Source organism: Salminus brasiliensis, chromosome 18 (genome assembly GCF_030463535.1).
Source record: "Salminus brasiliensis chromosome 18, fSalBra1.hap2, whole genome shotgun sequence".
NCBI classification, from domain to species: Eukaryota; Metazoa; Chordata; class Actinopteri; order Characiformes; family Bryconidae; genus Salminus; species Salminus brasiliensis.
Window position 1 is genome coordinate 33761761 of NC_132895.1, and position 25000 is coordinate 33786760.

General features: G+C 45.7%; 2 protein-coding genes across 2 annotated transcripts in view; one reads left to right on the forward strand and one right to left on the reverse strand.

The window, feature by feature from the left end:
- Nucleotides 1-6807, forward strand: part of agpat2 (1-acylglycerol-3-phosphate O-acyltransferase 2 (lysophosphatidic acid acyltransferase, beta)) — a 14608-nt gene extending 7801 nt beyond the window's left edge. Inside the window, exons 5-6 of the mRNA XM_072662749.1 lie at nt 2374-2446; nt 3621-6807. Coding sequence (XP_072518850.1) covers nt 2374-2446; nt 3621-3778 — 231 coding nt within the window. The 3' untranslated portion in view covers nt 3779-6807. The remainder of the gene's footprint in view (nt 1-2373; nt 2447-3620) is intronic.
- An 860-nt stretch (nt 6808-7667) lies between these two features.
- egfl7 (EGF-like-domain, multiple 7) overlaps nt 7668-25000 on the reverse strand; it is a 24094-nt gene continuing 6761 nt past the window's right edge. Inside the window, exons 2-9 of the mRNA XM_072662490.1 lie at nt 18513-18731; nt 17437-17562; nt 17187-17299; nt 16986-17081; nt 16248-16433; nt 11673-11746; nt 9884-10076; nt 7668-8841 (exon numbers count right to left, since the gene is read on the reverse strand). Of these exons, the coding sequence (XP_072518591.1) occupies nt 8822-8841; nt 9884-10076; nt 11673-11746; nt 16248-16433; nt 16986-17081; nt 17187-17299; nt 17437-17562; nt 18513-18592 (888 nt within the window). The 5' untranslated portion in view covers nt 18593-18731 and the 3' untranslated portion in view covers nt 7668-8821. The remainder of the gene's footprint in view (nt 8842-9883; nt 10077-11672; nt 11747-16247; nt 16434-16985; nt 17082-17186; nt 17300-17436; nt 17563-18512; nt 18732-25000) is intronic.

A 25000-nucleotide genomic window follows, 5' to 3' on the forward strand; every position in this document is an offset into this window, starting at 1 on the left:
ATATATATATATATATATATATATATATATATATATATATATATATATATATATATATATATATATATATATATATATATATATATAGAGGGAGGGAGGTCTTATTGATGTACTGAGCCGTCATGAACACCAGGGGGTGCTGCTGTTCTTCATAAATACAGAGGGCTTCTTCTGGAAGGTGCTGGGTTTGTGTTCTCGTATCTAACGGTGTGTTTTTAACTCGTAGTTTTTATTGCTTTAACCTTTGAGTAGCGTCTGTATCCGATTAGATTAGATTAGATTCGGTCTGATTTATTTATTGTATCTAGGGGTTTCGTTTGCCTCAGTTTCCAGGTTCTCTGCAGAAATGGACAGTAAGTAAATATCTGACCAACAAACCGGTAGAACCGTGTCGTCGGGTTTCTGAGCGAGGCGCCGGCTGGGGTGCTGGAGGTGTTGGTAGGTGTTGAGACGGTCGGTGTGGACCTGGTCGAGTGTGAGCCCGCGAGCGGCTGGGACCAATTAGAAACGTGAGCCTGTGCCATACGAGTTCACACCAGGATACAGGAGTACGCTCAGACAGCTCGTGTTTGGGGGGTTTGTGTGTTTGTACCTTTTCAGAATGAGTCCTGAGTGTGTAGGAGAACCAGAGGGGGAGCACGGATAATCAACCTCGTCAGGAGCAGCTTAACGGACCTGGCGTTTCCTCTAAAATATATATATAATAAAATAAACTAAAAAAGGCTAATATAAAAAATAATAATATAAATAAATAAATTAAAATGAAATAGAATAATATAATAAAATATAATGAAGTAAAATAAACTCAAATAGAATAAGAAAATAAAATAGAATAATAAAATATTAAATTAAACTAAATAGAATAATAAAATACAGTAAATTAACAGAATAAAATAAAAAAGTTATAAATAATAAAATCTAATAATAAAAATATGTTAACTAACATAGAATAATAAAATAGAATAATTACATAAAATAGAATAAAATAATAAACTAAAATAGAATAAATTACAATGAAGTAAAATAAACTCAAATAGAATAATACAATAAAATCATGTTGAATAATAAAATAATAAATGACATAAATAGAATAATAAAGTTAACTAAAGCTATAAAAATAAAATCAAGTAATAAAATAATTACATAACCTAATAAAATAACATAAAATACAATAGCATTTTTAATGATTTTGCCATTTTGTGTTGAGAAATTCCTTTAATCATCATTTATGAAACTAATAATTAATAGAAAGTAAATTGTCCTGTGAGGAAAAAGTTGGACCCTTTCATTTATCACTCCTTCTAATGTGTAGAATCGGACTCAGGAGCAGAAGATCAGCTGCAGAGGATCAGATCATGGTTGGAGAGGATTATTCTGGAGTCTGATTTTAACCTCAGACGTTTAGTCTGGTCTGATCTGGATTGATAGTTGAAGTGAGGGGTGAATAAGATCACCATCATGGCCAGATCCAGAGAGCTCTCTGAGGCCTTCAGAAAGAAGGGTGGAGGTGCAGAGGAGTCTGGGAAGGAGTTTAAACAGATCTCAGAACAGTTAGAGGTCAGACGCTGTTTCACCGTCCACTAAATCATCTACAAGAGGAACAGCGTCTCCCATCAGAAAGAGACCGGACGGGTTAGAGCTTCATGGGAGGAGAGCAAGGAGGACCTAAAAAATTGCTGGACATCCAGTGTGTATTATCTTGCTCCCTTATGTTGTATTGTATGACAGGATAGGCCCCGAGTCCGTTAGGACAGCGTAATCAAGCCCAGATGCCTGTCAGGGTTTGCGGGGGGTGGGGGTCGGGGGGAGGAGGAGACGCGTCACTTAATGTAGGCCAGGCTAACGAAGCCCTGATGTTCCTCATCTCCATGTCCGAGGGTGTTCCTGAAGTCCTTTAGGAGTGCAGCCAGCCGTTTCTGAACGTAAAGGGGGAGCGGTGTATGAGTAGGTGTCCCAATACTTTTGTCCGTTTGGTGTGTATCTGCTAAACTGGTCAGGGGGTGTAGAGACAGGCTGGGTTAAAAGCCCAGGAGACGGGTAGCGATGGAAAGGAGTAGGTCGTGGGAGATGGATGGTAGAAGAGGTGGAGATGGGGATGGAGAGAGGGTGGAGCAGCGATGGGAAAAGCAGAACACACACTTTGCCCAAAGTCTCTCAGCCCACCACGACCCAGCAGCCTGCCCAAGAGTCTGACCTCGTTCTATAATTAGTCTGGGAGGATGTGTGTGTGTGTGTGTGTGTGTGTGTGTGTGTGTGTGTGTGTGTGTGTGTGTGTGTGTGTGTGTGCTTTCCTTGAGAAGTTTATCTGGTTGTTGAGCCTCTTGTTCTCTCTCTCTCTCTTTTTGCCCCACCCCCACCTTCTGTCCCTCGCAGGCGCCAATCATCCCTATGGTGTTCTCCTCCTACAGTAACTTCTACCTACGGAAAGAGAAAGAGTTCAAATCAGGTAACAAAACCCGCAAGCAATAAACTACAGACTCCATCCCTTCACTTACTGTTCATGACTGTGGTGGGTTCATGGTGGAGGAGGTGATGGGGATGATTATGGTGGAGGAGGTGGTTAGGATGGTTGTGGTGGTCATCATGGTCGTGAGGTGATTGGGGTGGTTATAATGTTGGTGGAGGTGATTGTGGTGGTCATAATGGGAGGGGTGGAGGTAATTGGGGTGGTCATCATGGCAGGGGTGGAGGTGATTGGGGTGGTCGTAATGTTGGTTGAGGTGATTGGGGTGGTCATCATGGTGGTGGTAATTGGGATGGTCATCATGGCATTGGCGGAGGAGATTGGGGTGGTCAGAATGTTGGTGTAGGTGATCGGGGTGGTTGTAATGTTGGTGGAGGTGATTGGGGTGGTCATAATGGTGGAGGTGATTGGGATGGTCATCATGGTGGTGGAGGTGATTGGGGTGGTCGTAATGTTGGTGCAGGTGGTAATTGAGATGGTCATTGGGGTGGTTGTAATGTTGGTGGAGGTGATTGGGGTGGTCATAATGGTGGAGGTGATTGGGATGGTCATCATGGTGGTGGAGGTGATTGGGGTGGTCGTAATGTTGATGGAGGTGGTAATTGAGATGGTCATAATGTTGGTGGAGGTGATTGGGGTAGTCATCGTGGTGGTGGTAATTGGGATGGTCATCATGGCAGTGGTGGAGGTGATTGGGGTGCTTGTAATGTTGGTGGAGGTGATTGGGGTGGTCATCATGGTGGTGGAGGTGATTGGGGTGGTCCCTAATGTTGGTGGAGGTGATTGGGGTGGTCATCATGATGGTGGAGGTGATTGGGATGGTCATCATGGCAGTGGTGGAGGTGATTGGGGTGGTCGTAATGTTGGTGGAGGAGACTGGGTTGGTCATAATGTTGATGGAGGTGATTGGGGTGGTTTTAATGTTGGTGGCGGTGGTAATTGAGATGGTCATCATGATGGTGGAGGAGATTGGGGTGGTTGTAATGTTGGTGGAGGTGGTTGGGGTGGTCATCATGGCAGTGGTGGAGGTGATTGGGGTGGTCATCATGTTGTTGTTGGTGGTGGTGGTGGCGATGATGATGACGACGGTAGTTCTGTCGATGATGAAGGCCGCATGCTGAAGCCCCGCCCTCTGTGCTGTCGCTTTGCCCCGCAGGGACGATCACCCTGAAGATCCTTCCGAAGATCGACACGAAGGGCTTGACGTCGGCCGACGTGTCGTCGCTCTGCGACCGCTCCTACGCTCTGATGCGCTCCACCTTCCTGGAGATTTCCGGCCAGCCGCCTCAGAGCAACGGGCCGTCCAACCACTGAACGTTTCCGTGGCCCCGCCCACTCTCATTGCCTCTCTCAACCAGGATGCTTTGCGGTGGCTCGAGACTTCGTGGTCACGGTGACGGTGGCCGTGGCAACCAGACGCTTCCAGTATCTTCTCCAGTGTCCACGCGCAGCATACTCCACGCCCTCGCGCTCGAGCCGTCCACAGGCCTCGTCTCCTCGTCTCAGTCCCTCGGTGGGAGCTTTTGGGCAGTGCAGCTGTGGGGTTAACGGAGGACACTGACCTTTTGACCTTGCCTCTTCGGAGACGTTCCCCTCTGCGGTCCGGCTGGGAGCGTTCCTCTCTCTGTTTTTTTTTTTTTATTTTTTTTTTTTTAGGTCCCATCGATGACGGTTCTCGGTACTCAGACCTTGTTCTCGTGGATGTGCGTTCATCATGCATGCCTTCAGACGCTCTCCAGGTCTTTCTCCAAAGCTTTTTCACAGCCGGTTCCTCACCCTTCTCCGAGCTTCTCCACCTCCACTCTGTCAGTGACGGACGCTCATTGATTATGATTATTATTATTATTATTTTTATTTTTATTATTATTTTTATATGTCTTTGTCTTCGTCTTGTCTTTTGCCATCACCCCTGCCTTACTGCCCTGCCAGTAAAAAAAACAAAGGTACTTCTCAAGTCTAACACCAGCTCACCAATCGGGAAGCTTCCACCCCTCCAAGTCCCGCCCCTCCGCGAAGGAGAAGCCAGACGTCGGCTCAGGAGCGCCCCCTCCGAGAACTCCCGGTTGTTTTCACGTGGTGGAGGAGCGCGGGCGGACGTTCTCGAGACCTGAGCCTAACTCTTAACTCCGGCCTCCTCCGGAGAGCTTGCATGAGCTTTCTAATCGTACCTTATTTATTTTGTATACTTGTGCTTTTTCAAATCTGAGATTTTGCCTTTTGCCCCCTCACCCTCTCCGGACCCCCGTATCTCCTCGCGAACGTGTCAAAGGTAACCTCATGAAGTGCAATGTTGGGTTGTACCAATACTAATGCTCCAAAGTGCAAGCTTCTTGTTGTGCCATGTGTCCAAATCACGGTCCTCGGACAGAGCCTGGCCGATCCGGGTTTAGCCCCAGTGTCCCTTTATTTTTTATTTTTTAGCCGTGCTTCAACCGTTCACTATAGCGAACTACGCAGCTACGTCAGATTTCTAACACAGGCTGTGAAGCGAGGGACGATTTCAGAACCAGTATTATCCACGGCCGAGACCATTAACAGTAACTCCACCGTATCGCACTGTATCGATAAACACAACGCTGTAATGTTGACTGACTTCAGAAAGGAAGAACAGCGGTGTAATAAAAGAGCTGCGACACAAAAAGTAGCATTTTTTTATTATTATTTTACGCCAATTTCAGGTTGTCTTGATCCACCTGAAGTTATTTTGTTGTTTTAAGGATTATCGAAGAATGTAGCTTGGCAATCAGTACACTGAAATATGTCGTTTTTAATAATCGCCCAATTCTTTTGTTTGTTTGTTTTGGTTTGGTTTTTTTTTTGGTTTTTTTTTGGACTGACCAGTAAAAATATGGAAGCCCATTCAAATTGGACTTTTCAGTATCTTAAAGTATTCACTTTCCTCAACGATCTTCTCCAAATTATGACTTATGAGTAATAATTACTCATTTTTTGCAACATTTTTACTCAAGTTTTAAAAAATAATTACAATTAAGTTACAATTTACGGTTTGTAACTTATTTTCTTGATGTTGAGTTTCCTAAAATAACATTTCCTTGAAATTTGACTTAGTATCTCAACATAATCAAATCTTAGAATCTAAAAAGAACTCCCATTTGTCGTAATAATTTAACATAACTGATTAGATCGAACTGTTGACCTTGTGTCTTAAAATAATCTATATCCTCAGAAGTTCTGAAAATGGTCGTTTTGTTTAGACCAAATGTCTAAATTATGACTTATGTCTATAAAAATATGACTTTCTTCTTTTTAAATTTGTATCTTGAATGAATAACTTATTTGAGTACGTTTTTATTTAATATCTCAAAATAATGGATGTTACGAGATTTCATTGTCCACCGATTTCCACCCAACTTCTTCGCTGTCCTCAACGTGGACAACGTCCCTCAAACGCAGTGGCTGGTTTTAAGACGGCCGGGACGCAAATTTATTGACCTGTCCCCTGGATCAGACCGAGACATCAGAGACGTCATGTAAAGATAGTGACTGAATTTCATTTATGAATGAATTTATTATTTATTATTGTATTTTAAATTCAGGATCTGGGTGAAATATTGAAATATTGACGTACTGCTTTCACAAGCTGTTGGGAACGGGCTTTTAAAAAATCAGAAAAGGACTGAAATCATTTTTCTATATTATTTTAGTTTGGGTTTGTTTTGTTTTGCTTGTTTTTAAATAAGTGTTGAATGTGTCTCCCGGGCTGTTTGCTGGCGTCAGTGTTTTCAGTGCAGGAGCCCGGCAGGTTCTGACCCGCGTAGTGATCCTGACCCGAACCTGTAACGCTTAGAACACTTCTGAGCGTTATCAGAACGGTCCTGTAACTCTGATTAAAGGGGTGAAGCCGGTTATTAGTATTTCAATTCAGCGTTAAGATGTTATTCGTTAATGTACTTATAAAGATTAAAGTAATTTATATTGGTAAAGCACTTTTTTAAAAATCTGACTACTGCAGCGATGATTATGTTCTTCCTCCTCTGCTTTCGTTGTTTTTGGTTTTTTTTCTTTAATTTTTTTTTCTTCTTAAGGGAAAAACGTGGCAAAACGTTAAAAATAAATAAATAAATAAAAAAAGGGTCATGATTTCCACCACAGCTGCTCATGGTGTAAAACTGGTGGTAGTTCTAGGTGCCATTCCTCACATCCGGACGGAGGACAGTCCAACATCCCTCGCTGACGCTTGGTTTGAAAGCCCATTGTAGTCTCTGGTGTTCTGTAGAATCCAACGCGAGCGGAGTGAGCTGGACGCTCGCGCGGGATCTGGACACTGCCTGTGTAAAGAATGCCTTGGATCTCAAAATAATAAATTTCGGTCTTTTTTCCTATGGTGGTTTTCATTTATTTATTTATTTATTTATTTATTTCCTTAAAAAAAATGAAATGTAATTCTATGCATTAATAGAAATCCTATAAAAAAATCATATGTATATGTGTATATCAAAGGAGCAGTGAAAAGTGTTTCTTTAGGAGATGCTAGGCTAACACCGCTAACAAGCAGTGCACTTAGACGGTCACCAATCTCACCCCTGTAAACCGTTGCTTCAGAAACGGTTAAAAAAAAATGTGAAATTGGAACATTATCATATTGATTATTATGTTGATTATCATCTACGTAATGAGCGACAGGGTGGGAGTTGCGTATCAGACACCTCACCATGTAACGATCACCTTCGCCAAAGATTCACCAATGGCTCCAAGTGGCGTCCCGAAGAACGCCAAAGCTACGAAGAGGTGGGGTTTTGGGGCGGAGTGACCCCACGCTGAGGTACGTAGTGCCAGTTACTCCACCATTACAATTCTGCTGAGATTAAACCATCCATGTATATATGTGTATGTATATATATATGTGTGTGTGTGTGTGTGTGTGTATATGTGTATATATATATATTATATTTTAGTTATTTTTATTTATTTATTTATTTTACTTTCACGAACTGCCGCTTATGCGACATCACCGGGCAACCAACCAACCAACGTGGCTGGAAGAAAAGGGCCGTATACCCGGCTCTGATTGGTGTGGGGAGAGAGGGCGAGGCTAGTTGTGCTCACTCAGGCTCCGGCTGCCGATGGCAAGCAGCATGACCGGGATTCGAACCCTATTCCCTATTAACCTGTCCATCAGCGTCCATCTCAGGACTTTGAGCCCTACGGGGATACTGATTATGGTACAGCCACGACGCCTTCGTTAACAAACCAGCTTTATTACCGAAATGAGAATAAACACAAAAGCCACCCTTTATTATTAATAATAATAACAATAATAATATTAATAACTCTATATACAAGCAGCTCTTTATAATTACAATAAATACAGAGGTCGGCTCTCCTCACAAACACAAAAGCGCTAACGCTAACAGGTTTAGGAACAGTGGAAGGAGGTCGTATCCGTGATTGATCGGCTGCTGATACCGGTATTAACTCGGGGCCCAGTCCTGGAGGACGGCCATCGTTCAGCTCCCGAGCAGTTTAAAACTGCTAGCACTTGGTGGGAAAAGCATTAGCATTAGCATTAGCACTAGCACCAGCATTTTGCTCCATTACCTTGGCGTTGGAGCTACGAGGCTAACGGCGGGGAAGCCGCGGTTGTTGTCAATCTCAGTCAGCCATAGTTCCTGAGTTCACTGAGGGAGCAGAGAAATACGAGTAAAGCCGCTAAACTAGCTAGCTAAACGTTAGCGCACGCAAGTTAAAAATGAGAGGAAATTCATACCGGGATCGACAGAAGCGCCGAGAAACGATCTCGTTTTGAAACTGCAGCTCCAAACGGACTCCACGAACACATGAACCGCGAGCTAACGTGCTAACATGCTAACTAACTACAAGCTGAGGTAAATGTCCCGTAAAATCGCCTCAGTCCACGCGCTTTCCTCACCCTCTGAAATGCGTAAAGCGTGAATTCGCTAGCTTCAAGTCCCGACTCGCAGAATTCTGGGCTAACGTGCTTTAAAGCTTAGCTGAGGCTAAAAAAAAAAAACAAGCTAATGTGGGGAACGTATGCTAAAACGTGCTAACTCTAAAAGCGTGAACGTGAACGTGCACACTAAGCACGAGCTACTGAGGTAAATGTGATCGGACATGCTAAGCGTGAGCTAATGCGCTAAAGTACGATGGTACTTTAAAAAAGACTTGAGTATTTAGTTTCAGTACTGAAGTAAATTGGAGTATAAATGCTAATTACTCGAGCACTTCCCGTCATACCTCCCTCCTCAACACCCTGTCGCTAGGTTAGCCTCGTAGCTCCGGTGCTAAACCCTTGTTGGTCTGTAATGCACTGTTCCAGGACGCTACAGGAGTCCTCGCTCTTCCTCCTGTGGCTGGAGTCTTCCTCCGGGGCCCGGTCTAGTTCTCCTGACAGGAACCTGCAGTGGGTGGAGGTTGACGAAAGGCCATTACGGTCAGGTCAATTCTGCATAGAAACCCTACATAGAAACAAGAAGCCAAATGTTTGTGGACACCCCTTCTAATGAATGCGCTCGGCTGCTCGTCTAGCTTGTCTGGTCCCTGTGGTGGTACTGCCGATAGATTGGGACTCTCTGACGCACTGGGGACTACTGTGGGACTACTTTTGGATGGGATGCGTTGGGGTGGTCCTGGAGGTCCTGACCTCACTAAGGCTCTTGACAAACCTCTCTGAGTGGTGGACAGTAGAGACAGTTACTCCAACAAAAGCAGGGGAAAGGAAAGGAGGTGTCCCAATACTTTTGTCATGTAGAGAACCTCGTCTCGAACAGTACGACCTTTTCACTCAGGACAGAGTATTGTGGCCTAGACCAGCGTTATGGAGACCGCCCCGCTTTCCGTCCAGTACGACGGTCTAAAAAGTGAGGTCAGGCCTGATGTTGGGCAGTAAGTCCTGGCTCGGAGTCTGTATTTATGGGTCAGGGTTCTGGGTTCCTCGTTCAGGGCTCTATGCAGGCCATTCTAGGTCGTCCACAGTGAACCGCTGTGTGAAAATGGACCCTCACTTTGGACCTTGATGCCGGGACGGGAAAAGGGCCTCCTCAACCTTCTGAGCCCAAACCTTGGAGAACCCTGACCAGGGCAGTTCTAGCAGGGTGGGAACTTCACGGACCGACTTGTCCTATGACCGTCGTCTCGTCATGAACGCCCAGTCCATGAAGCTCCTGGACATTGCTTTTAAAAGCAGTCTGAAATTTAGTAATGAGCAACCAAGGGCCGGTCAGTTCGGTCATTTTTACTAGCTACATGCTTGCTTCAGCACTTGGTGACCACTCGTCTGACTTGTCTGACTTGGCGCCATCCTACGACCCTGTACCCCTGTTCCACTGTTTTGCCTATTGAATTAGACTTGGAAGGGGTGTCCATATACTTTTGACCATGCGCCGCAATGGGTCACGATAACCATATCTGTGATCTGTTCTCTTAGGCGGCGACACTCACAGGTTCCGAGGCGCTCCTCCAGGAAGCCGACCTGCTCGCTGAGGGAGTCTATCCGGTCCAGCTGCCGCAGCGAGTGGGACAGGAAGTTGGTTTCATCTGACAGGAAGTTGGTTTTGTCGAACAGGTAGCCGTTTTTATCGCCCTCTTCTGGAGGGAAGAGAGTGGAGAACGGTGCGAGAACCATCTCCAGCTTCTGCACAGAGGGAAACAGAGGAGACGGGCCACCGTTAATGACGCCGAAGCCAAGAGTTCAGCGATTTGCGAGAGCAGCGGGAACGCGCGAGCTTCAGCCGGCCTCGTCAGATGTGGCTTCTCCAGAGCCAAGCTCGGCGCTCTTCAAAAAGGTGTGTGTGTGTGTGTGTGTGTGTGTATGTGTGTGTGTTTTGAAGTTTAGTGTTTGGGCTTTGTGCAGTAAAACTCTGGAGCTGTGAACTGTTTCTGATTAAGTCATTAGTGGAAGTCTTTGAGATCCATACCCATGATGCCGTGCACTTTCCCAGGAGGTTAGCAGGTTTAAGCCAACATGGAAACGCTGACCATACTGAGGTCAGTGTGTTCAGCTCGCCTTAAAACACTGGCCGTCATTTGTGCTCTACTGGCGCCATAAAGGGGAACAGTGCTTGGACCCCTGACGATTGCCACCGTCAATAGCGGCAATTCCGTCAATCCATACGAACCAACGTAATCCCGGACGCTCGTTTACAAACAAACCTTTTTCTAATTTTTGTAATCTGTAAATCAATATTCTTTTCTGTACTATCTAGAACCCATTAGGGTTTCGACAGTCCATAAAAACCAACATATTTCAGGGCTGAACAAATTGAGTGCACTAATTTATAAAATAATCCTTTTATTTATTTATGTATTCTCAATTTTCCTAAACAAACACCTTTTTACTACTATCTAGAACCCTTTTACCAGGAGGTTACCCTCTTAAACGAGGGGGTGCTTCATGACCACTCAAAGAACCATTTGGATGCTTAAACGATTCTTTGCTGGTTCAAATTGTCCCTCAAATACACAGAAAAACCAATTTCAGGGTTTTTTTTTTTAGAACCTTTTTAGAATGTGGTTCTGTATAGCACCAAAAACTTAAATTGTACACAAATAAGTGCCCTCGTTTGTGCTCTACTGGCTCCAGTGCTTGGGCCCCACATATAATCCATTTATTTATTTATTTCCAATTTTTGTAATCTGTAGATCTGTATTTTTCTGTATTATCTAGAACCCTAGAAAGATTAAGAACTTTTTTTTGGAGGAAGACCTGGCCAGGGTAGCCCCCTATTTCTTACAAAACATGCTTTTTCATGACCACTTAAAGAACCATTTAGATGCTTAAAGAGCTCAAATACATAGAAAACCAGTTTCGACGGGTTCTTGCTAGAACCTGTTTTAGAATATGGTTCTATAGAACATCAGAAAACTTTGGTAGACATTATTGTTTTATGTCTAAAAACACTGCAATTATTTGTACTGTACTAGCTCCAGTGCTTGGGTCCCGGTGATTGCCACTGGAGCTGTGGTTCTCATAGCGACGGTTCCAACAGTCCAGTGTGCTCAGTACTATCTAGAACCCGACTTTCGCGGGAAGCTTACACTCTTACAAAACGGGGTTCTTCATGACCACTCTAAAGACTACTTGGATGCCAGTGCCGGGAGGGTGAAGGCTAGCACGGTCTTGCTCTGGCTGTGGCATCACCAGGGGTCGACCCTATGACCTCCTGACTGACAGTTAGACTGTTGCGCCACCTGGGTGCTGGACATGTATGAGTGTGTGAGGGACAGATACCTGCTCCAGTAGCTCTACTCTGTTCCTCAGGATCTGAACCTCTTCTGTAACGTTCTCCACCAGTCCACCTCCACCTTTAAACACACACACACACACACACACACACATGATCGTGAGCTGCAGTCTATGAAACACTGGAGAACATCTTGTGTGTGTGTGTGTGTGTGTGTGTGTGTGTGTGTGTGTGTGTGTCCAGACGAGTGTTTCCTGCTGTAGGTTGTGGTCAGTGTGATTAATACTGTGAGGGGTGGTGGAGAGAGAGAGGTTCGGGGGCGAGAGAGGGAGATTTATTATGGGGCTGAACGTGACGACAAATCCATAAGTAAAGCAGCACAGAGGGACATCACAGTACAACACACACACACACTCTCACACAAACTCTCGCGCGCACACACACTCTCACAAACTCTCGCGCACACACACACTCTCACAAACTCTCCCACACACACTCTCTCATAAACTCTCCCACACACACACTCTCACACAAACTCTCGCACACACACACACTCTCACACAAACTCTCGCGCACACACACAGTCTCAAACAAACTCTCGCGCACACACACATACTCTCTCGCTTTCCTCACTTGCTCATTATTTCTTTGTCTCTCTCTTTTTAGGTGTTTAGGTCTTTTTTTGTCCCTGTCTCTCTCTCTGTCCTTTTGTCTCGCTCTCGCGCTCTTATGCTCTCGCGCTCTCTCACTCATTGAGTTTTTGTGGGGGTTTTTTGGGGGGGGGGGTTTGGACTAAAAACTTTTCAGGCTTCTTTAGTAAAGACAGTGGTTCTAGATAGAAACTCCACATTGAAAAGAACCATTTAATCACATGGTTCTTTGCCTGGTTAAATAGTTTGTCTTATACAAGCAGAACCTCTTGCAGGTGGTCCTGTATAGAACCTTTTGAAATATGGTTCTATATAGCATGAAAAGAGGATCCACTTGATCAGAGAACCTAGAGAACCTTCTGCTCAGGAGTCTTTAAACACCATACGGGCGCTTAAAGGGTTCTGTACCGGTTTAAACCATTCATCAAAGACAAGGAACGCCCTACTGTAGAGGTTCTTTTTAGAACCTCTTAAAATACGGTTCTCTATAGCACCAGAAGGTTTGACGGACGCTATTTTGGGACCAGTCGAAAACCACTGCCTGTCCACGGGGTACAGAGGCTGGGCTCCGATGATTGATTGATACTGTTACCAGTCGAAGAACCGTTCTCAGTACTATCTAGAACCCCTTTTGCTTAGAGTGCACATTCAAATACTTATTCACAGCCGTGGAGAACAGCGAGTCCTCCCTCTGTTCTTCACACAGCTCTCCAGGTTTAGTGTCAGTGGAGGCCAAACTGACACTGAGCTCTTAACCAATCAGGTGAGAGAGAGGAGCTCTAGGCCCCTCCCCTTGGCTTTTGAGTGAAAACTGGTCAGTGACACATCTGATACACAGGCCTGGTCTGGCCCAGTTAGGTCTGACTTGGCTACGCTTTGCTCTCGCGCTGCTCTCGCGCTGCTCTCGCGCTCACACGCACATTCATGTCTCGTCAATGTGTCCCAGATGTGTGTTGTTATGGGCACGCAAGGGAAAGTGTGTGTGTGTGTGTGTGTGTGTGTGTGTGTGTGTAAGAGAGAGAGAGAGCTTTTAGGAAAACAGTAACCCCCAGCAGACAGAGTTTGATGGATCTGGAAGGGAAAGGAGAACGTCGAGCCAAAACTCGGAGCGAAAATAGAACCGAGGAGTAAAAGGAATGCTGGACACTCCGGATCCCAAACCCGGCTGCTCCACTCTCCCATAATGTCTCTCGCTCCTGTAGTCCCTCTCCTCCTTTCTGTGTACGGCCTCGTCCGATCTCACAGTCTAATCTATAGATCTGTATAGCATGTGTACAAGCCTTCAGTGCAGCTCATCCGATCTCACAGTCTAATCTATAGATCTGTACAGCATGTGTACGGGCCTTCAGTGCAGTTCATCAGATCTCACAGTCTAATCTATAGATCTGTATAGCATGTGTACTGGCCTTGGGTGCAGTTCATCAGATCTCACAGTCTAATCTATAGATCTGTATAGCATGTGTACTGGCCTTCAGTGCAGCTCATCAGATCTCACAGTCTAATCTGTAGATCTGTATAGCATGTGTACAAGCCTTCAGTGCAGCTCATCCGATCTCACAGTCTAATCTATAGATCTGTATAGCATGTGTACGAGCCTTCAGTGCAGCTCATCCGATCTCACAGTCTAATCTATAGATCTGTATAGCATGTGTACGGGCCTTCAGTGCAGCTCATCCGATCTCACAGTCTAATCTATAGATCTGTATAGCATGTGTACGGGCCTTCAGTGCAGCTCATCCGATCTCACAGTCTAATCTATAGATCTGTATAGCATGTGTACGGGCCTTCAGTGCAGCTCATCCGATCTCACAGTTTAATCTATAGATCTGTATAGCATGTGTACAAGCCTTCAGTGCAGCTCATCAGATCTCACAGTCTAATTTATAGATCTGTACAGCATGTGTACTGGCCTTCAGTGCAGCTCATTAGATCTCACAGTCTAATCTGTAGATCTGTACAGCATGTGTACAAGCCTTCAGTGCAGCTCATCAGATCTCACAGTCTAATCTATAGATCTGTACAGCATGTGTACTGGCCTTCAGTGCAGCTCATTAGATCTCACAGTCTAATCTATAGATCTGTATAGCATGTGTACAAGCCTTCAGTGCAGCTCATCAGATCTCACAGTCTAATCTGTAGATCTGTACAGCATGTGTACAAGCCTTCAGTGCAGCTCATCAGATCTCACAGTCTAATCTATAGATCTGTACAGCATGTGTACTGGCCTTCAGTGCAGCTCATTAGATCTCACAGTCTAATCTATAGATCTGTATAGCATGTGTACAAGCCTTCAGTGCAGCTCATCAGATCTCAGTCTAATCTATAGATCTGTATAGCATGTGTATGGACCTTCGGTGCAGTTCATCTGATCTCACAGTCTAATCTATAGATCTGTATAGCATGTGTATGGGCCTTCGGTGCAGTTCATCAGATCTCACAGTCTAATCTATAGATCTGTATAGCATGTGTATGGGCCTTCGGTGCAGTTCATCAGATCTCACAGTCTAATCTATAGATCTGTATAGCATGTGTATGGGCCTTCGGTGCAGTTCATCAGATCTCACAGTCTAATCTATAGATCTGTATAGCATGTGTACGGGCCTTCAGTGCAGTTCATCAGATCTCACAGTCTAATCTATAGATCTGTATAGCATGTGTATGGACCTTCGGTACAGTTCATCAGATCTCACAGTCTAATCTATAGATCTGTATAGCATGTGTACGGGCCTTCAGTGCAGCTCATCTGATCCCACAGTCTAATATGTAGATCTGTACAGCATGTGTACAAGCCTTCAGTGCAGTTCATCTGATCTCACAGTCTAATCTATAGATCTGTATAGCATCTTCTGGGACGGTCTGGCAGTTTGTACGGCTGAGAAGCGAGAATGACCAGGTGTCCCAATACTTATGTCCGTTTCTTAGCTACTAAGCTACTGGTGTTCAGTACTACAGAGAGCCTCACCGCAGGGTCCGAGGTTCTGCTGGCTAACGCAGCCCGTCCCAAGCTCAGACTAGCATGCTAACAGCCACCAGCCTGTGTTTGAGTGGAACCATTGGACCTTTCCTCTACAAGGAAGTCACCATGGTCATCATTCTTGGGTTTGAAAATTTGGACCTGGAAAGGGCTGGAGGACTTCTAAACTCTATTGACAAAAGTATTGGGACGCCTGCTCAATCATGGCTTCTTCTGAAATCAAGGGTCTTCAAAAGAGCTGATCCTGCTTTTGTTGGAGTAACTGTCTCTACTACTGTACTACTTTCTGCTATGAGGATTTGATTGCAGTCGGCCAGAAGAGTGCCAGTGAGGTCAGGATGTTCAGGATGGATGATCACCACCACCACCCCACCTCGTCACCTCATCATCTCCAATCATTCCAGACATCACAGTTCTTCCTCTGCTCCACAGCTCCTCAATGCTAGGGGGCTTTATACCCCCTGGTGCCAACAGGGTGCTCCTGCAGACAGTCCTATTCTATTGGCAGCACTTCTTCTCTACAGGGACTAGACAGGGACTGTTGAATTAGCTCCATGCTTTTATTAGAAGGAGTGTCCACAAACATTTGGACACACAGAGTCGTTCCTGCGGGATGTCTGGTAGGTAGCTTGGTCAGCTAGATGCAGCCGCCAGACACAGTGCACTATTACTCACGGTACGAGTTGAGAGCGGCATAGCGCGTACCAGAAGTAATAATGGACCGTGATACTGGCCAGTGTCCTCCATCCAGCAGGGGGCGCCAACAGCAAACACCGCTTTTAGAGCTTACTGATATTCCGAAACTGTGCCCTATTTGCTGTCGCCACTAGGGTACAAGGCTTGGGTAGTGCACTACGTAGTGAACAGGGGACAGTTTCGGGTGCAGCTCTAGTGTCGTGTCCTTGCTAATGCTAAAGCTAATGCTAACATGGCTAATTGCTAACCCCCATCACTACCCTGCTTACCAAGGAACTGTAACTGTAACGGGTGATGCTCACCTGCATCCTTGCTGGTGGCGGGTGGTGGTGGCGGCGGTGGCGGCGTTGGCGAGGGAGTAGGGTGTCTCCTACACGTCCGTCCATCTTCCTCCAAGTGGAATCCGTCCAGGCACGCACACCGGTAACTTCCCGCGGAGTTCAGGCACTGCTGAGCGCAGCCATGCGACCCCCTACACTCGTCCACATCTGACAGAGGGGGGCGAGAGAGTGTTAGAACCAGTCCATCATTTTGGCACGTGGTCTCAGATTTCACATGTTTGTCATGTGCTAACTGCCTCCAGATGTTCTGGACGTTCTCCCTAACGCTCAACGCCTGGTCTTCGGGAGGAGCTGCCACAGACCGTCCACTTCCTCCTGATGAGTTCCTGCTGGTCAAGCCTGTTCGTTCATTTCCAGTCAAAACAGCCATTAAGTACAACGTTCTGGACGAGGAACATTGAAGGAACATAAGTGAGGAAACGAGTTTCTGAAGCTACAACCATGCGAGACCTGCAGACCACCAAGATCACCCTCCTCTCTGAGAGAGAGAGGAGAGAAGACCAAGTTCCGCTCTTGGAGTCCAGACCTCAACATCATTGACTGTGTTTGTTTGAGAGACACCACCGCCACCAGGTTTAACAGATCAGATGGTGCTGCGGATCTTCTGCAGATTTCTTAATGGCTGTTTTGACTGGAAATGACTGGAACTGTGTGTGTGTGTGTGTGTGTGTGTGTGTGGGCGGGCGGTTAAGGGTGTACCTATTTGGCAGTAGAGTCCTGTCCAGCCTAATGGACAGGCACAGTGATTCGGCCTCATGCAGGATCCTCCATTCACACACTCCTGCACACACACCGCTGTGGATAGAGATACGGGGTGAGTGTTAGATACGCACACACACACACACACACACACACACACCTGCCACTGTACACAAGCTGTGTGTCAGAACTGCTGGTTACCTTGGTTACAGTTGTGTGAATGCAGGCGCCTCCATCCCGGACAGCATTCTGGGTAAAAGGGTGAGCCTGGCACTGTTCTGGTCACCTGCCTGAAGGACACCTTGTATACTGTTCTGTATGTATACACACACACACACACACACACACACATTTGTATACACACATGTATACACACACACACATATTTGACATATATATCTATGTACAAAAATATAAGTGTGTGTGTGTGTGTGTGTGTGTGTGTTCCTACTTGTAAGTGCTACAGAGCCGATGGCTGGGGCACATGGTGATGTAGGGGGTGTGTACAGGCTGGACGAAGGACTCCGTACTGGTGACCACTCTACTGCTGCCAGCGCTGCCCCCACACGCTCTCCTCCTGCAGGACATAGACAGAAACACACTCATAGTGAGAGCTAGCCAGGCTGAAGTCCAGCCTCCAAACATGGTGGAGGTAGTGTCACACACTGCTGCAGCTCACATTGAGAGCTAGCCAGGCTGAAGCCCAGCCTCCAAACATGGTGGAGGTAGTTTCACACGCTGCTACAGCTCACAGTGAGAGCTAGCCAGGCTGAAGCCCAGCCTCCAAACATGGTGGAGGTAGTGTCACACACTGCTGCAGCTCACAGTGAGAGCTAGCCAGGCTGAAGTGTGTGTGTGTGTGTGTGTGTGTGTGTCTGCAGGTCTTCAGCAGTAATTGGTGCTGATAGGTTGATGTAATTGGCTGTCAGACATGCCAGACAAACCTAGGACCTCTGACCTCACCTAAACCTTGACCCGTCTGAGTCGGCAAACAAACGTTTATAGCTAAAGATATGTGAAAGGGCGTCCCTGACCCTGTCAGCGGGTCACCGGTTGTCCTTCCTTGGGGCCCTTTTGATAGGTACTGACCACTGCATACCGAGAGGGAACACCTGCTGATGTTCTGGAGATGTTCTGACCCAGTCATTATCTAGAACATCACAGTCTGGTTCTTGTCAAAGTGTCAAAGTTCTTACGCTTGTCCATTTTTCCTGCTTCAGCACCTTCATCACCTTCAAGAACTGTCCGATATATAGATCCACCCCTGGACAGCCAGGACCCGCTGGACCCAGATCACCAGTGACCCAAGATCATCAGCTGGTACTAATGTTATGGCTGGTCGGTGTCTCTTAGCAGTAAACATTTGTTTACGGCGAGTGAGCGAGCCGATGGAGGAGTTGATCACGGTGAACTTTCACAACCTCCGACTCCACACACACACACACACTGACACACACACACACACTGACACACAGATACACACACTGACACACAGATATACACATAGGAGTAATAAACACTGGTTACCCATGGTGACCATAGAACTGAGGCGTGCAGCTGGCACGGAGCGAGAACAGCAAGGAGGAGAGGAGAACTGCACAGTACATCTCTCTCTCTCGCTCTCTCTCTCTCGCTCTCTCGCTCGCTCGCTCTCTCTCACTCCTTTCTTCTCTCTGTGTTCTCTGTGGTTCTGGCTGATGTCTCTGTGAGGACCTCGTTCACCTCCAAGCAGAATAACAACACTGCCTAAAGAGAGAGAGAGAGAGAGAGAGAGAGAATGAATATGTGAACATGTAAGCCCCCCCCCAGCACTAGCAGTGCCCCCGATGCTAGGACCTAACGTCTCCTCCGATACATGCGAAGCCAGACTCCACCCTCTCTTTTCCACCTGCCCCCAGTGCAGCTGCCACCGCCTCACCGGCTAACTTCTCTACCCACCCACAATTGGGCGTGCTCTCTCCGACTCTGGCTGCTGATGGCAGAAGTCTATACGGCGCCGGGTTAGATATGAGTCTGTTGGACTCTGGGTTTCAATGGAGGTCTGTAGAGTGGAAGTCTATGGGGCGGTAGGTTGGATATGAAATCTGTTTGGATGGTCTGTTCCAATGGAGGTCTATGGAGTAGTGTATTACAACAAAACTCTACTGGGCTCTGTTTTTAAAAGTGGAAGTCTATAATGAGTTAGGTAGGATATGAAATCTGTTGGACTGTGGGTCTTAATGGAGGTCTATAGAGTTCTCTATTACTACAGAAGGTCACTGGGGTCTTTTTTAGAGTGGAAGTCTATGGGGTGGTAAGTTAGATAGAGAGTCTGTTTGGATGGTCTTTTCCAATGGAGGTCTATGGAGTAGTGTATTACAACAAAAGTCCAGTGGGCTCTTTTTTTTAAATTGGAAGTCTATAGTGAGGTAGGTTTGGATATGAAATCTGTTGATCTGTGGATTTCAGTGGAAGTCTATAGAGTCTATTCTTTATTACTACAGAAGGTCACTGGCAGTAGATTCGATTTTCCGTCCCCATGGAGGTCTATGGAGTAGTGTATTGCATCAAAAGTCCTCTAGGCTCTTTTTTGAAGTGGACGTGTATGGGGCAACAGGTTTGATATCAAATCCGTTGGACTGTGGGTTCCAAAAGACATCTATAGCGCACTCTTTTACTACAGAAGGTCACTGTGCTCTTTTTTTTTTTTTTTAGAGTGGAAGTCTATGGGGCAGTAGGTTAGATAGAGCTGATGGCAAAGCGTCATGGCTCGGGATTCGGACTTACGACCCATAGTGCCAGCGCATCAGACAGGTGAGCCCCTCTGAGCCCCTCTGAGCCCCTGTTGAGTTTCTTAAAGAAGATGTTGATGATTTTCAGCTAATGTGCACAAGCTAAGGGGTCCAGCACGTAGATCCGGACCGTACTGTCAACCCTCAAATACAGACCAGAGCTGGTGTGACGGGGTGGACGAGGAGACCGGATGCAGCGGCGGGTATAGAGAGAGAGAGATGGACAGAGGGACGGGCATGAAGAGGGACAGAGAGGGAGAGAGGTCTGTAGGCCCCTCATGTTGGTGTAGTGGAACATTATTAAAAACCTGGTCTCTATTACTGACGGAGTACACACACACACACACACACACACACAGTGAGATAATGCATACAGTACAGAGTACACACACACGTCTCCATTTTCACTCTGCTATGACAGAACCACTTATTTTACTTATTCTAAGCTGTGTGTGTGTGTGTGTGTGTGTGTGTGTGTGTGTGTGGAGCAGCTTGCAGTAATCACCTCTTTAATTCTACTTTAACGAGGTCAGCTGTAGGTCTGCAGCGCTCTCCACCGAGACACTAAAACAACACACTCAGCACTCACAACCACCCTACCTGTGTGTGTGTGTGTGTGTGTGTGTGTGTGTGTGTTTTAACTGTACCTCTGAGATAAATTAACCACTATGAAGTTTTGCTTTGCTGGTTTTATGTTTTACCTCCTTTACGTTTGAAGATCATAAGGCAGTGTGTGTGTGTGTGTGTGCGTGTGTGTGTGTGAGGTAGCTCTAAAAACACAGCCACATGTGTGCCATTGGCAATCTGCATTAGGCGAGAACAGAAGGTCTTAATGGTGAAGGTCTGAAGGCCAGGTTTCTGTGGGTTTGAGGAGGCAGAGTCTAATCGCTCCAAATGTTAAACCTCAGATCGGTTCTGCTGGAGGACTTAAAGAGGTGCTGCAGTCGAGAACACACACACACACACACACACACACACACACACACACACACACACAGTTGCGGTCGGAGCCCACATGTGTTGCACAGGGCTTTTGAACTTTCACCACTTTCTTGTGTGTGATGGAATAATAATAGCACATCAGAGCAGAAGCTCAGAGTTAAGGGACAGAAGGCTGCTTTACTGCCCCATAGACTTCCAATCTAATCTACTGCCCCATAGACATCCACTCTAACCTACTGCCCCATAGACTTCCAATCTAGTCTACTGCCCCATAGACTTTAACTCTAACCTACTGCCCCATAGACTTCCAATCTAACCTACTGCCTCATAGACTTCCACTCTAACCTACTGCCTCATAGACTTCCACTCTAACCTACTGCCCCATAGACTTCCAATCTAGTCTACTGCCCCATAGACTTTAACTCTAACCTACTGCCCCATAGACTTCCAATCTAATCTACTGCCCCATAGACATCCACTCTAATCTACTGCCCCATAGACTTCCAATCTAGTCTACCGCCCCATAGACTTCCAATCTAATCTAATGCTCCATAGACATCCACTCTAATCTACTGCCCCATAGACATCCACTCTAATCTACTGCCCCATAGACTTCCAATCTAGTCTACCGCCCCATAGACTTCCAATCTAATCTAATGCTCCATAGACATCCACTCTAATCTACTGCCCCATAGACTTTCAATCTAATCTACTCCCCATAGACTTCCACTCCTAAAAAAGCCCAGTGGACTGTCTCTGTACTAATATAATATGTTAAAGACTTCTATTGGGACCCAGAGTCCAACAGATTTTCTATCACACCTTCCTGCCCCATAGACTTAGACCACTCTAAAAAGAAGCCCAGAGGACTTTTGTTGTAATACACTACACCATAGACTTCCTTTGGAACCAACCATCCAAACAGACTTTCTATCCAACCTACCGCCCCATAGACTTCCACTCTAAATCACAGCCCAGAACTTCAGTTCTAATACTGAATAACAGTCAATAGACTGTGTCTGTTGTAAGATCAAGCTTTTAACTTAATGCCCAATTCAGCTGTAAATCATAGCCTGAGTGTGTGTGTGTGTGTGTGTGTGTGTGTGTGTGTGTGTGTTTAAGGGAAAGAGAAAATAATCATCTCTGCTATCGTGTGGAAGACAGCTCTACACAGTACTGCTTCCAAATCTCTGACTCATACTCCCTCAATCACAAGCGCTAAACCAGCAATTCTCTGTGTGTGTGTGTGTGTGTGTGTGTGTGCGTGTGTGTGTGTGTGTGTGTGTGTGTTGGTTACACTGTAGTGACACAGGAATGTGAAATGCGCCACATATTTGTATGTCTAACTTTTCTTTCCCCTCAACACAGAGAGAACTGGGGGGTCTCCTCAGTCTGAGAAGTGGGGAAACTGGGATGAGTTGGGAATTAGAGGTGAACGTCCAACCTGAGACCAGGGATATTCACACAACAGACAGCAGGGAAAGGTGAGAGTGTGTGAGTGTGTGTGTGTGTAAGTGTGTGTGAGTGTGTGAGTGTGTGTGTGTGTGAGATTTATGAAAACACAAGGGGTCTCCTGAGAGGATGATGTCATGCTGTGCTTGGGTTAACCTATGTATAAAGCTAAAGGTGACCAGTTAGCTTTCAGCTATCCTGCCCCCCATACCCCCGCCCCCCTTCAGGGGCCATTGACTGATCTAAGGTCAGTAATCATGAGCACACTGAAATTAGTCAACATCAGAGACATTCTTAACCTGTCCGGTCAAACCACAGAACACCCAGTCCAACAGACTCACATTCTAACACACTGCCCCATAGACTTCCACTCTAAAACCAAGCCCAAGAAACAATTCCATAGATTTTCATTGGAACACACTGCCCCATAGACTTAGACCACACACTAGTTCAGCACTGGAGCACACAACCCCATAATGTAAATTTATTAGTTTTCTTTAGACGTCCATACTAACGCACAGCCCGATAGACATCCATTCTAACAGTCCAACAGATGTCCACTCTAACACACAGCCTGATAGACTTCCATTCTAACACACAGCCCAATAGACGTTCATTCTAACAGTCCAATAGACTTCCATTCTAACACACAGCCCAACAGACGTCCATTCTAACACACAGTCCAACAGACATCCATTCTAACACACAGCCCAACAGACGTCCATTCTAACACACAGTCCAACAGACATCCATTCTAACACACAGCCCAATAGACTTCCATTCTAACACACAGTCCAACAGAAGTCCATTCTAACACACAGTCCAACAGACTTCCATTCTAACACACAGCCCAATAGACTTCCATTCTAACACACAGTCCAACAGATGTCCATTCTAACACACAGTCCAACAGACATCCATTCTAACACACAGCCCAATAGACTTCCATTCTAACAGTCCAATAGACTTCCATTCTAACACACAGCCCAACAGACGTCCATTCTAACACACAGTCCAACAGACATCCATTCTAACACACAGCCCAATAGACTTCCATTCTAACAAACAGCCCAATAGACGTCCACTCTGACACACAGTACAACAGACATCCATTCTAACACACAGCCCAACAGACGTCCATTCTAACACACAGTCCAACAGACATCCATTCTAACACACAGCCCAATAGACGTTCATTCTAACAGTCCAATAGACTTCCATTCTAACACACAGCCCAACAGACGTCCATTCTAACACACAGTCCAACAGACATCCATTCTAACACACAGCCCAATAGACTTCCATTCTAACACACAGCCCAATAGACTTCCATTCTAACAAACAGCCCAATAGACGTCCACTCTGACACACAGTACAATAGACATCCATTCTAACACACAGCCCAACAGACGTCTATTCTAAAAACAGCCTCATAAACGTCCATTCTAGCGCACAGCCTCATAGACGTGTATTTTGAAAAATCTGGCAAGTAGATTTCCATTCTAACACACGATCTAATAGACGTCCATTCCACCACAAAGCTCATAGACTTCCATTGTACCACACAGCCCAGTCTTTCAGAACAAGCCTAATTATTATGGGCTGTTTCATGTCTGTATGTTGGGGCATGTTTGTATGAACGTGTCTTTATAAGAGAACCCGACTTCAGATTAGGTCTGAAGAGACGTGAGCTGACAGTGTAGGAAGCTGATGTAGGCGTTGGAACGCTGGAGGTTTAATACAAACACACCCCCAGACGCTGCAGACGCTGCAGACGCTGCGAAGAATAAGCAACCCTGACATATTTATCCACAGAGAGGCCGGGTCTGTGTATCTACCCGGGGTTATTTGACCTCTGCAGAACAATAGGTGCTTCCGGCGCCAAGGCGGCTCTCCAGAACGTCCGATGTTTGGGACAGATTGATCAACCAAGCAGCCCCGAGAGGTCCGGGCCAGACTAAACCCATAACCCCGTCACAGGCAGGCTGCCCCAGAAGGCCTCGCTAATTAGTCAGTCTAACGCCCTCAACACAGGGCCGTACACTAGCCCCGAGCTAACCCGCTAGACTCCGCGGCTTGTTGTGCTGATTATGCAACTTCCCTTTTCTTCACATCTCTCGCCTTTAGCCACGCCCCCTTTATAAACGACCGTCCTGAAAAGACGAGCAAACACCACTGAGGCGGGAGGAGATGTGGAGGGTGTTGAATGAAACCAGGCCTGTGAACAAAAGCGCTGAGCTAGCGAGCGCAGGGTCATGGGTTCAAATCCCGGAACTAACTGGGTTCTCCTGTTTTCTGGGTGATGCGTCGAACCCCTGATGACACGGCGCTTCTCTTCCAGACTGAACACAGTCAGCCACCAGAAATACCCTTTTTAACTAATAACTATTTAAATAATTTAATTAAATTCATATCAAATAATATATATGATTAAAATATGAATAAATGTTAGTTATGATTAGAATTCCAGACAACAATAATAAGCAATTATTCATATATTATTTATATATTATTAAGTGATTCATTCAAATATTCAATAAAATAAGTCTTTATTATATATTATATTTTTATTGTTTTTTGTCCAGAAATTGAGATTCTAAAAAATTAAAAATTGCCCCCCCCCCAAAAAAAAAGTCATTATTACTTGATTAAAATTCTGAGAAATTAAAGAAATACTTTGAGATCATTGGTCAAAATTCCAAGAATTATGAATTATTTTCACCTCAATTTAAACGTCTTAATTATGAGATTTAACACAAATCACTCCTCCACCAACCAGCTCCTCCACCAACCAACTCCTTCACCATTCAGCTCCTCCACCATCCAGCTCCCCCACCATCCAGCTCCCCC